General features: G+C 38.0%; 1 protein-coding gene across 2 annotated transcripts; it reads left to right on the forward strand.

Moving 5' to 3' along the window:
• Nucleotides 1-4,526: 4,526 nt before the first annotated feature.
• LOC106063638 (uncharacterized) lies at nucleotides 4,527-10,182 on the forward strand. 2 transcript variants are annotated; one of them, XM_056015848.1, is made up of 6 exons: nucleotides 4,527-4,668; nucleotides 6,094-6,187; nucleotides 6,873-6,977; nucleotides 7,518-7,835; nucleotides 9,151-9,249; nucleotides 9,970-10,182. In XM_056015848.1, the coding sequence occupies exons 2-6, from the start codon at nucleotides 6,119-6,121 to the stop codon at nucleotides 9,997-9,999; spliced, it is 621 nt and encodes a 206-aa protein (XP_055871823.1). In that variant the 5' UTR covers nucleotides 4,527-4,668; nucleotides 6,094-6,118; the 3' UTR covers nucleotides 10,000-10,182. The 2 variants fall into 2 exon arrangements, with proteins under 2 accessions (XP_055871823.1, XP_055871822.1); XM_056015847.1 differs by having other exon boundaries at nucleotides 4,529-4,668; nucleotides 6,870-6,977.
• Nucleotides 10,183-13,856: the final 3,674 nt, after the last annotated feature.

Here is a 13,856-nt window from a genome sequence, read left to right on the forward strand (position 1 = left end):
TTTAACACAGTAAGGGGAGAAGAGCCAGTGAAAACTAAAACAAAGACACACACACACAAAACATGATGATTGTGAGGAATGATAGTTAGTAGTCAACAGTAAACTACAACAAGAAAAAAAAATATTAAAAAAGAACAGACATGTGAATAGTTTTGATACATTTTACCCCCCCCCCCCCCCCCCAAGCAGCCAAAAGGCTTTATTTAAATTGCAAAGTATGTAGGTCACACGTGGGTCCAAATACCATTGTGAAATACTGGTCTCCACTTTAACCTCCGACTTTAAGACATGACTTTATATCATTTGCCATATTGGATGATTTAAAACAAAGTCAGTTATATCCGGACTTGGTTGAATAAGATAATATAATAAGCATGGGCTGACTGGATATATGGCCGGTAAGGCCATCGAATTGGCCACATGGATGTCACTATGACACGTGTTGAATTCTAAAAGTGACCCCTTAGAGCGGCGTCTAAAACAAAAATCTTGTACAGACTCTTCAGCGTTATACTAATTAAATCGAACACATTTTCCAAATTAATGTAATAGCCTACATCCGTAGACCAGAGGCACGGTGGCTGATTGGAAAAGCTTGGCTTACGAACCGAGGGATCCCGGGTTCAAATCATTGGTGAAGACATATAGAAGAGATATTTAATTTCGGGATCCGCCCAGCTCTAATGAGTACCCTGACATTATTTGGAGGAAAAGTGAAGGCGGTTGGTCGCTGTGCTTGCCACAAGACACCCTCGTAAGCCGTGGAAAAGCAGATGACCTCTACAGAAACAGATGACCTGTACATCTTCTGCCCTATGCATCGAGAGGTCTGAAAGGGATATTTTATCAAACATAAAATTATGATTTTGATTACAGGTAGAATTGGATGCCCATCATATTAAATGATATACAAATTATGGGCCGAATGGTATAGAAATGCCCGGGCCGAGTTTGACACCCAGTCCGTCCCTGATAATAAGATTAAAATTGAAGGTCAAGAAATAAGACAAGAAAAAAAAGTTCAACTAAGATAAACTTTAAATTTCAAAAAAAAGTTTCTAGAGTCAAAGTAACGACTCAGCCATTAAAAAAATAAAACAAAACTAGTATTAGCTCTAGAAAGCGATCTAAATCCAGGCCAACTATTATACCTGTCGTTTGGAAACATTTAGCTAACCAATCTACTTATACAACGTTTTCCATATTGTCTAGGTCAGTGCTTCTCAAACATTTTTTCAAGGAACCTTAGTGTTTCACGAACTACTGGAAGAAGTAACTGGTAGGCCACCATGTGAATGACTCATTCTAAAAAAAATTAACATTGTAAGTGTGATTGCGTTATCACTTACAATGTGTGAAGTGTTCCGTTAGCAAAAAGTTTGAGAATCAAATTTAGGTGCCAATTAATTACATAGTGTATCAGATTTATATTAATTTTTGTTTCGAAACAAGAAGAGGTCCTAAAAAGTCCAACGAAACACTAATTTATAAGTCATATAACTTTTTAACTTGAAAAAGACAAATTAAGTAATGAATATTTATTCTGGAGGTTTCAATGGATATCTTTTACAATCATGCCACTAATCACTAAGGTATCATTACCTTGTGTGCCAAAGGGGTCTAACTACAACCATAGTAAATTGGTTTTATTTTATTTTGGTTATTTCCCTTCGATTAGAGCTCGGTTAAAGCGCGTAGGGTATTGTTTATGTCTGGGCACCTTGTTCATGCGTTTGTTTACTTTGTCTGCTTCATTTATAAGTGTTCTGTAGAAGTGTTTTGTGTTGCCGTGCTACATTAGTGCTACATTGGTGTGTAACCTTTACTTGGTTTTTAAGTTATACTAGCCATATATGACCCGCGGCCTGCGTATGTAAGTTTAGGTATTACTGATCCAGTGGAATGGATTGTTATCTATGTCTAGCATTGGGAATATTCCCTTCACATTTTGTAGATTCTGTCCTAAAAATAAAAGTAAACTGTGTAAACGGGTTTACCCGATTTGTTAAAAAGTTTCGTTTGTTTCTAATAGAGATAAATTTAGTGTGTCTTTTTAATTTTTAGGGCCTTCCAGTTATGGGAGGGACATAAGGCATAATCTACTTTCTCCGCCATGATCTAAGGGACATTTATGCCAAGTTTTATCAAGATTGGTCAAACGGTTTTGATTTCTATGCGGGACATTAAATATATACGTAGGCCTACATATGTACACCTTACTTTCTGCTTTATATATTAGATTGTTGTATAGCCTGCTGTGATGTTCATGCTAAAGTCAATGATGTAATGCATCAATAAATTGATGTACAAGCTTAAATTTAATGATGATTTGTGAATAGTCTACAGTTGTGAATAGTCCTCTGAGGTAATCAGTAGCTGTTTAGTTTCTTGAGCGAATTAACATTCCACAGGCTACAATGGTTATAGCACTCAGTTGTGTGTAATATGCACTAGAGAAACAAATGTAAAACTCAAAGCGAAGCCTGTGAATGAAACACACATGTTACATATATAAAGGCTGCGCTATGATACAATGCTTACAATTACAGACATGGTTCATTGAATTAGGGCGAGATAAAGACGTGTCATGGCCAGGGAGAGAAATAAAGTTTCCCCTTGAACGACTGAGAAACACTGACATGGTTTAAGAGAAGGGAGAGGCTCCAATCTTATACGACCCTGTAGACTTCCCGCTTGCTGTGGATGGTAACTTCTAGCACCAAACTACTGGTAGACAACTAAACTGTTGTAGCCATAAAGTAGCAATCGTACATAAAACACTGAACCATAATCTTCAAATACAAAAACAAAACCTAATAAAATATTCAGAAAGACACAAAGATAAAGGCACATTCCTCGTTCCAAATGCTAGGACAAAAGTGTACACGTGTTCTTTCTTCCATAGTGCTATAGAGCATGGAATGGGTTGGTCAGCCAGGAAAACCAATGACTTGCAGAATTTAAGTCCTGTTGGGGCCCAAATGTCCTTCCCCTTACTGGCCCCACAAGGGTTAACCATGACTAGATTGACAGAGGAACACGCGTAGGACGTAATCATCTTTTTATAATGACTCGTCTATATCTTATAAGATAAGATAAAAAATATCTGAACTTGTAAACCTTGAAATAACTTGGATAACTTCTTTGTGAACTTTTATTACAATATGAACAGAATCAACTTGATATGAAAGAATAATGTAGTAGACTTTACTACTACTATTATTTATAACAAAATCTAGGTCACTACAAAAACATGTCTTTTCAATCTCACGTTCTGGAGTCGTCTCCCTTACACAACAGTGCTGACGACAATGTCATATATCTTGAATCAGTCACAACCAATCGCTAACCTCTTCTCACCGGCACCCCCCCCCACCCACCCACCCACACACGAGGGTTCCATCAGGGCTTCATCCCCCAAATGAGGCCCGTGTGTTTAGCCCTTTCTGGCCCCTCAATGTTTGGCCCATACCGCCCCCATGAGGGTTCCGTCAGGGTTTCATCTGGGCCCCCTAACTGAGCCCAGACTTGACCCTTAAGGGCACTAATTGGGCTTTCATTAATTGTCCCCAAAGGGGCAAGTATCTCTTGCCCTGTTGGGGCCCAAATGTCCTTCCCCTTACTGGCCCCACAAGGGTTAAACACGGGGATTTTCTGGGCCCCCTGACTGAGCCCAGATTCAGCCCTAAGGGCACCCATTTGGGCCAATGTTCATCCCCCACTTGGGGACAATATGGTTAGCATGGGCTTGTCCAGTTGGGGCCCTTACTGGGCCCAAAATCTTTGCTATCAGGGACCATAGCACCGCTGCCATAAACCTTTTTTTTCCTCTTAAAATGATTCTTTCTTCTTCATACATAGAAGTCCTGTTCCCGGATCGACTTACAAGTCAAGCTATTAAATAACACACCTTACACACTCCATTTCGGCAGATTCTAAATATTATGATAAAACTCTAGAAACAGGCGAGCTCAAGACTACACTCTTCACCATAGACCCAAGCCTCGGTTCGGAAACCAAGCTGAGTGGTAAAGCGCTTGGCTTCCAAACCTAGGTGTCCCTGGTTCGAATCTTGATGAATACTTTGATTTTTTTTTTATTTCGGAATCTTTAGGGCACCTCATATTCCATCCAGATCTAATGAGTACCTGACGTTAGTTGGGGAAATGTAAAGGTAGTTTGTCGTTGAGCTGGTCACATGACACTCTTGTTAACAGTGGACCAAAGAAACTTTCAATTAACAGCAGTTATAATCACTTCTGGTTATATTTTTCTGTAGGTAAATATATCTGAACTATTACAGACTTATGCAAAACTTACAATTTGATGACGAGCTAACCAGATCGAGGTAAAATAAACTATCAGTTATAGGGATAAAAAAAAAGAATATTTTTATTTGATAATACTATGGGAGAAACTAAGGCCTCACTATACACGCTCCTAGTTGAAGAGTCTTCTGTTTATATGCTGCAGAAGTGTTGTATAATGAAATGCAGGAGTTTGCATAATAACAAGTTAGACTTGAAAAGTCGTTAGGTAAGAGTTTTACTCTTTATTCAAATGGACTTGTTGCAATGAGGGTTTAGGTATGAGCTTTACATGTACTAGAGACAACACAACTAAATTCCAATAACATTTTCATAAAGCTTTGGGATTTTTTAAATAAATGTAAGTACATATTTCTTATCTTATTGTGATGCTTAAACATGACTAAATATTTCATTCTATATTACACTCTGTTATTTAATAGACCTTTTTTTTTGTTTCAATACCCGTTACAATATATTGATTAACAAAATAAATAAAAACAAAAGAAGAAAAAAGATTTTAAAAATATACCTGAAAAATGTGGGTGAAGAATGGGGGATAAATTCTTGATCCATAAGAATAAGGTGGCAAGATAAATTAGAGCGTTTAATATATAGAGCAGTCGTTTGGAGAGCATGGTGCCACAACTCAAAGAAATGTTATCAGCAGTAGACGCATTGACTGACATGGAAGTGTACAACTTCCAGAAGACACAGGAAATGTTGATGATCTAGTAGAGGGCAGCAGGGCCGGTCTTAGATAATTAGAGGCCCTAGGCGAAGTAAATTTGGTGGCCTAAAATGAAATAAATAATAAAAATAAAAAGCTAAAAATTAAAACTACGCAATCAATATGAAACCTAGTGTACAGCACCATAATATTGGGCACAACTTTCGCTAATTGACCTTTAATAAATTGTCCTGAGCGAGGCCCCCAACAATCGGAGGCCCTGGACGGCTGGCTACTTTGCCTATACCCAAGGCCGGAGTGCTGCAGGTCGTCTGCTCCAAAGATACATTGATGTGTGTAAGCAAGATATGAATCACTTCAAAATAGACACCAACAGTTGGAAGGAGAAAAATCACAGGCTGTGAGCACATGGAAGGAAATATAAGGGAGTATTCCAGTAGGGTACACGGTAAAAAAATTTCCCTTCCAGAATTTGTGAGCTTTAGGCTTAGGATAGATGATGTATAAAGGTCATCTGCTTCTGTAGCCTACGGTTAAACGAGGGTATCATGTGACCAGCGCAACGACCAACCGCCTTTACTTTTCCCCGATTTATGGCAGGTACCCGTTGGAACTGGGTCGACTCAGAGGCCACCAAAGGATCCCGAAATGAAAAATCCCAGTCATCTCTAGGATTCGAACCCGGGAGCACCGGTTCAGAATCCAAGCGATTTACCGCTCAGCCACCGCGCCTCCCCCTAACCAGCGACTGTGGATTAGTATCAATAAATGACCTCATTTGTCACAAGAGAAGTTGCAAAGGGGTATTCTAGTAATTCGTGACATAAGATTATTAAGATATTATATTAGAGTGTACATATGTTCTATATAAATGATAGGTAAAGTATGGGGTCATAGTTATATAGGACATAATGATGATAGCGAAGAATAGACATTGTGGTGTGCATTTACTAAAACAAATTAACATAGATTGATGAGTTTAGCATATTAAATATTTTAAATCTAAATTTCTCAATGTTAATCTCTTGTTTACATACATTTTATAATGCAGTGAATTTTAAATTAGAAATGCATTTTTTTTCCTTCTTAACAAAGTAAACAAGGGGCAGACAATAAGACAATGTTGTTTCGAATTCGAATTCTTTCCCTGCTCTACTGTTTTATTCTTCACACGGTCCACTCACAATATGTAAGTAAATGTTAATCTGAGTTTTTTTGTTTGTTTGTTTTTCCCCTTTGTTTTGCATTTTAGAGTGTGAATGTTCATTTTAAATGTTAATTGAATTTCTCAAACAAGTACTATTTTTGTTATTTCAACAATAATGTAATCAAGTATGTAGTCCTAGTCTAACCTAATTGCGAATTGGCACAAGCACATAATGCCCAAAATAATATACTGACTTATTGTTCATGCATTCACTTGGATAATAGCTCCTGGTCGAAGTGTGCCTTTTATGAAAATTTGAACTGGGAAAGGCCCTGACCCCAAGGCCAGGATGAGAGATTTGCGCATCAACGACCGCCCTGTCAGGTACCCTCCCTCCCCAAAAAATAACTAAAAAATAACAAGTGGATCATGTATTGACACACCCGTCTTTCATGAGACACGGCTTCTTGAGCCAACGGTGTAAGTTCCTCCTCTTAAGCGAAGGTCGGAGGCCGAGCACCCCGGGGACTCTCTTTATTCTTATGATGTGCCGAAGCCTTCTGAGGGGGAGGACCATCAGCACGAGTAGCCCCGTCTGCCATACCCAAAAACATTGTCATGCTTGTCCTCTATCGTCACAAAGCTTAATTCCTTTTTTTTTTCTTCTTCCAAGTATTTAATGATACAATGCCACCTAAGAAATATTTTTGTTGTATGTGTTCAGCAGTGCTCAAGAAAGTACCAAGAATGTTCGTATTGGTCATCGTGCTGTCCAGGCTACAACGACGTTCTCTTGTGCTTAAGAGCCACGAATTACAGATATTACTGTTATGTAAGTCTTTTACTTTAATATACAAGTAACACACAGAATAAGTACTTCAACTAATGTATGTGCTATAGGAAAATGTCACATCTATTTGAATTATAAGAAAATATCATTTTACCTATTTTATAACAGAAAGTTAATATATATTTTGGCGGAACATTATAGTGTCATACATCTACAATCCGATCAGGATAACACAATCCTAAGCTTATTTTAATTTGGGGGGGAAGGAGAAGTTGGGTTTAAAGTTTTCTAATGCAATAAGTATTAAATTTCATAAAATAAAAATTACTAACTATAGCTATTAACTCTTTCTCTCCTAACTGACGATACCAACGTTGATTCCACTAGAATGTGGTAAATAATTACGAAGAGAAAGAGTTAAGTAGCTTGACATGTTATTTGGTCCTGCACCATTTACTCTATGTCCATGTTTAGGTATCAAAATGACCCAAGCATTTTTCTCTCCTCTTGTGTTTTGTCTTAGCAAATGTAGCAAAAAGCTAATGTAGCGAATTTTATTTTTTTCTTGTTTTTTTTTTTAAGCCTCAATCTGAGTATATCAGCTATTTTGTCCGTCAGAAGACAACACCAGCAACTTCGTTTGTTTCCACATTTCCTAGAACCACAACGACAACAACAACTTCAACAACTTTAACGACCACAACGACACCAACAACACCAACGACTTCAACAACCGTAGCAACACCAACAACATCAACATCTTCAACAACCACAACGACCCCAACAACGTCAACAACGTCAACAGCTACCACCACTTCATCTACTCCTCAAACTTCAACAACAACACCAACCACCTCAACAACCCTTACAACTTCAGCGACCACGTCCGGCAACAAATGGGTAAGTACACAACTCTGGTGAATTTATGCATTCTAAGTTAATAGACTGAGGCAGTCTTGAAGTGTTTCAATCTTTCGGAAAGTTTAGTTTCAATTTAATAAGTTTAATTTTCTATATAAAACGAAATAATTCAAAGTTTAGCAAACTAGTTAGAGATATGATATCTTAAGTATTTAATGCAGGACACACACCACTATTAAATTGCCACCGGTACAAAATAAACTCCACACAACTACCCCTTTGCAGACATTGTGCCCACCCCTTTGAAACCGTAAACCATATCCTCTTTGAATGCCCCTCCCTAATCCACCTTATGCAGACCCTGCTTCCACTACAGCCCAACATAACCAACACCCTGTACGGCAGTGCTGAACAGCTGAAGAAAACAGCACACTTTTTTTCCTTGGCACAGTCTGCAAAAGAGCTCACAGCTCAGCAGCAATAAAGCTGACTAGAAGAAGAAGAAGAAGAAGAAGTATTTAATGTAAATATTTTAATGCTCATATTGAGCATACTCGTATTTTATTGTAAATGAAAATTTGAAATTTGAAAATGAAGTTAAGTATTATACTGCATAGATATTTTTTTTTAAAAGTATAAACATTAGACATTATTGCATTCTAGTAAACATAAATATTTTTTCCTCTTATCTTATTAGATATAGACGTTACTTCAAAAAAAAAGAAGATGATTACGTCCTACTCGTATCCTTAGGATCTAGGTCAATCTAGTCATGCATATTGATCAACGACTTAAATTCTGTCATGTCATTGGTTTTCCTGGCTGAATCAGGCAACCTATTCCGAGTCTAATAGCACTAGGGAAGAAGGAGCATTTGTATAAATTCGTCTTAGCATATTTGAATGAAATTATTTCAGCCTTAAGGGCCATAACCGTCGAACCCAAGATGAATGTACGCGAGGCTTATATTGAGAAAGTTGGTATTCATCTCCCACTGTTCTATGTGAGGAGACAAAGTAAACATATTTATTCGTTGTCCTCTACAATAGACGAGCGAAACAATTCACGTGTAAAGGGGAGCGCTATATTGTTGAACGAGACTGTACCGAGAGAGGAGAGCGACCGTGAGTGCACCTCCTGGCCGGCGCACATCTCTCTCGTTCACCGACACATTTACTTACAAAATAATCAGAAGTATTAAAGGCAAATACATTTTTGCAGAAACTGTCATTATAAGTACACAATTTTTTTTGCACACAGAAAGGTTAACATTGTTTAATCAGAGCGAGAAGTGACTGCATTATGTTGTTACAAAATCATTATTTTCTGTTACGTTTTGTTTAATAACAAACAGTGTGCCGCAAGCTACGAAAGTTGTGACTCCTTGAGATGTTGTGCCAACTTGACAAAACTTCAAGTCTGCACCAAAACTCCAGGTGGAAAATTCTGTATTGTAAGTAAAGAATACGAGAATACATAACAACGTCGGTGAAGACCACTGGTTTTAGGTCTCACACACAACGACGCAGGTAGTGTAACAAAAAAAACAACAACATAGTAATGTAAACCAACATTTTCAGCATTAACCATTTCTCGTAACCTCCCAAATTATACAATTTAAATTTTAGAGCATGAGATCATCGCGTCACATGACTCCATCAGACACTGAGAAGGATATTTCTATGCAGAAGGCTTGTGTACCGCGACCTCTTCATTCCTAGTTCTATCAGAAGGGTCCTGAACTTATGGGACCATTGCTGGGTTAGGCAGCAACATCATGGCCAATTGATAAAATATTCATTTTTAAAACCATTTCACAATTTTAATGCACATTTTCGCTCGCTCAAATATATCGTAAATCAAAGCCACTTTTTTTTCTCGTGAAAGATATTTATTTTATTGATGGATCAAGAGCGATATATCACATCGGGTAGACTTTTTTATTCATTGTTTTCACACAGTTCTATACATATCGCATCAAATACATTTGGTCCCATAGTTCTGAACTTATCACATAAAATGGACCTGGATCTAGTTCCCTTTATTTTTACATATTTCTATACATATCAAGTAAGACTTTAATATTCTCTTTGTTTTTACATGCTTCTGTACAGCATTAATATCGATAGCTGAAATTTTAATACAAGCATTTTTCTTTCACACATTATTACAGGATCATGACATGGCGGATCTCTTTGGATAGGCATCCAGATCAGCTGACGTGTCATGAACAGCGACACAATGCACTTCCTTTGAGCTGTATTATTGTGTGTCACATTGCTGTACCGTCACGCGACTATGGAGATTTCCCAAGAGAATTTCTTATTTCTTTTATTTGAGGAATTAATGAGGTTTTTAGTTCATTGAATAAAATAAGTCAATTATTGTAATATTGTTTGTCTGTTTTTAAACGTTAATGAAAATCAGTTATTTATTATCTTATTACCTGGGATGTGTGGCCTAACAGAGGGGTGACCTAGCTGATGGGGGCTCGAGTTCGAATCCAGGTGTAGACAAGAGATGCTTAACCTAAAATCAGACTGTATGTGAGCTGGGTTTGCTGAGATGCTGAATGGTAGCACGGAAGCCTTCTCTAAGATTTTTGACTACAACATGTTAGCAAAGAGTGTGATATGGGAGTATGAAAAATGGCAGTATTAATAATATTTTCTAAATTTATCATGGCTCATACTTACCAACGGTGGGAAGCGTGGTCGAGAGGCCAAGTGCGCTTGAACTTGGCTTGGCTTGGCTACCTAGAAGGGGGCTTGAGGTTCGACACCCGACTCGGGCAGAGTTGTGTATACTTAGGCGGCATGGAAAACCTTCTCCTAGATACCCCCTCCCCCCACTGGTCCACCAATGAGATTGGACCAAAAGCGCTCTGAGCATGCTATAAGCATGAAAGTAGCGCTATATAAAAGCTATAATAATAATAATGTTTAAATGACTAAAATTATTTACTTATATTTTGTTTTATACTATTTCTAATAACTTTTTTATGGCACGATTAGGGATTTGTTTTGAATTAGAGACAATGACGTGACGAATTAAAAAACAAGACTAGGAATTTAGGAAGAATAGCGAAATGTAAACAGGCAACTTTTGACGGCTTTAGAGAGAGGCAGTTTGTATGGATGTAGAGCTTAAGCTTGACGACATTCAACAGTTCCCTTTGTTATTATTAAACGTCTTATTCGACATTAACTACCAGCGTCGATTATCTTCTATTGTTGGCCTTTTGCCTGTGTTATTTGAGTTAGTGATTTGAGTGTTACCTCCGTTTGACTTATCTACAGAAGACACAGCGCGGAGGCACCTAACATCTATTAAACATTTCAAATTGATTCTTCTTTATAGTTTCTTTTTACTTGGACAAGCCGTGCACTTCAGCCGTACGGAGAAAATATTAATGCATTTTGGAAAGCAGCAAAACGTATTCTTATTCTCAGTACCCAAACTTATGGAGTTTATTGCTCTATCCAGCTGCCTTCCGTTTACACGGGGCGGCCATATACGAAATGAATATAATAAACACTCAGTAATAGGACAAGTAAATAACAAGTAAAAATAATGTAGCCCTTTCAGATCTTGCAAATCTATCGGGCAGGTGGAGTAAAGGTCATCCGCTTCTGTGGCCCATGGTTAACGAGGGTTTCATGCGGCTCAGGAAGAAAAACGTACAATCCAAAAAACGGCCAGCTCCTCTACCACCGAAGCAAAAGCCACCTTAACCTGCGCTGTCTGTGGACGGGAGTGTCTCTCCAAAATAGGGCTCCACAGCCACATGAGGAAGTGTGCTCTGAGTTGAACCATAGTCGTTCTACGACTGAAGGAGGCCAATGAAACATGCGCCCACCACAACGACCAACCGCCTTTACTTTTCTCCAAGTAATGTCAGGTACCCATTAAAACTGAAAGGAGCCCTAAAAATCCAAAATCTGCACCAGGACTCCGAGTTGTTGACGGTCATTGACTTATAGCCCGAAATTGTTGTTAGATAACTTAACTGATGTAGGCGCTATATAGCTTTACTTGAAATAACTTTAGTAACTTCTTTATGGACAAAACTAAATATAACTTTCATTAAAATATAGACCGAAATCAAGTTGATCAAATAAATGTATTAGACTTTAGTAATAATATTTTTTTAACGAAATCAAACATACTACAATACAAATTCTTTTCAGTCTCACGTTCTAGAGTCGTCTGTCCTAAAAGCCTCTGACAACAATTCCACCTATCTTGCATCATTCAGAACCAATCGCTAACATCTTTCCACCGTTACCATAGAGACACACACTCACCCCATAGCACCCCTCGGATCGGAAGCCAAACGGTTTACCACTCAAGCCACCACGCGTCTTGTCTTCAGGTACATACCATTACATTATTTCTGAAAATGTGTTCGATTTAATTAGCATTACATTGTAACATCCATACGGTTCTTTGGGTGGCCCTACCGGCTCATATTGGGTATAGGCCCACCGAGCATTAGTCCAAATGTCTATACAGCGTCCAGATATTATAAGTCAGTGCTAAATATTTTCTATGCGGCCCTAAGCTATAGTTTAGTGAAACAGGCAAGGGAAAACAGGCTTTGTGTTCATGTGGAAAATAAAGTACCCCTTTCAGACCTTGCGATCCATGGGGCAGATGATGTAAAGGTCATCTGTTTCTGTGGCCCAGGGCTGGTCCACTTGGATGTCACGTGGCCAGCACAACGACCAACCGCCTTCATTTTTCCCCAGCTTATTTTAGGTACCCATTAGAGCTGAATTAAAAACCCCAGTCCTCCAGGACTCGAACCTGAGACTCCTCGGTTACGGTGATGAACAGGTTTTTGTTAAATTTAGATATAGTTCAGATATGTCATTGAATACTACAAGCTTAGAGTTTTATTTCAAGTAATGTATAATATATGACATTTAGATAGTCCCAGGTGCCCTGCGAACGTATCCAGTTGCCAAATGTGAAAAATTATATATCAAAGTATGTAGTCTTTACACTGTGCTGATAATTGCATCATAATCTCAAGTTATTATGTCTATGAAATGGAGGTTGTAGGGATGATGAAACGAAACACGTGTTAAACGTTTACACGTGCATGGATATCTTTTGACAACAGCCAAACTCGGTCATCACCACATGGGAGGCGCGGTGGCTGAGCGGTAAAGCGCTTAACTTCCAAACCGGGGACCGGGGTTCGAATCCTGGTGAAGACTGGGATTTTTAACTTCGGGATCTTCGGGCGCCTCTGAGTCCACCCAGCTCTAATGGGTACATGACATTAGTTAGGCTGGTCGGTTAATTTGTTAACCGTAGGCCACAGAAATAGATGACCCTATTCATCATCTGCCCTATAAACCACAAGGTCTGAAAGGGGAACTTTTTACCACATCGGACTCCCACTTACTTGATATTGTTGAAATATGCAGGATAAGTAATCGATAATTACAAAGTTTATATCAATTCACTCTGTCTGTCTTTCTGTCTGCATGTCTGGTAAAAAATCGGAACAGGTTAGTTCTCCCATTCTCGGATCCAGTTGAAGCTTTACAAAATTATTCAGTGTCGTAGACAATACAGGAATCAACAAAAAAAACAACAACAACAACAACAACCAATTAGTCAATTTATTCTTTGTAATTAATTAGTTTAATTTTCATCGAAAAGGGGAAATTACTTCTACATTCTTGAGTGATAGAGTTGAAAGCATGGATTCTTTCCCTCAGATAGGCTTTTATTTTATTTTTTTTAATAAGAATGTTTATATTGTGCTTGTCGGATCACTTCGACACATGATAAAAATTGCTTTTTTGGTCACGTTATTATAAGTCTAGTTTAAATTCATCGGATAAAGTGAACTCCTGGAATATTATACTTGTTACATAAAATTCAATAATTTGATACAAACATGTCTGGTATAAATGTACATCATGGTTCCCTATGGTTGTAATGTTTTGTTTGGTGTAATGCACTGATTGTAGACACATTTTCTTAAGGAAAATAAAGATTATTGTTTTAAAAATACACAATGAATACCTGGTTTGATTATGT

The sequence above is a fragment of the Biomphalaria glabrata genome, chromosome 17, assembly GCF_947242115.1.
Source record: "Biomphalaria glabrata chromosome 17, xgBioGlab47.1, whole genome shotgun sequence".
Lineage (NCBI taxonomy): Eukaryota > Metazoa > Mollusca > Gastropoda > Planorbidae > Biomphalaria > Biomphalaria glabrata.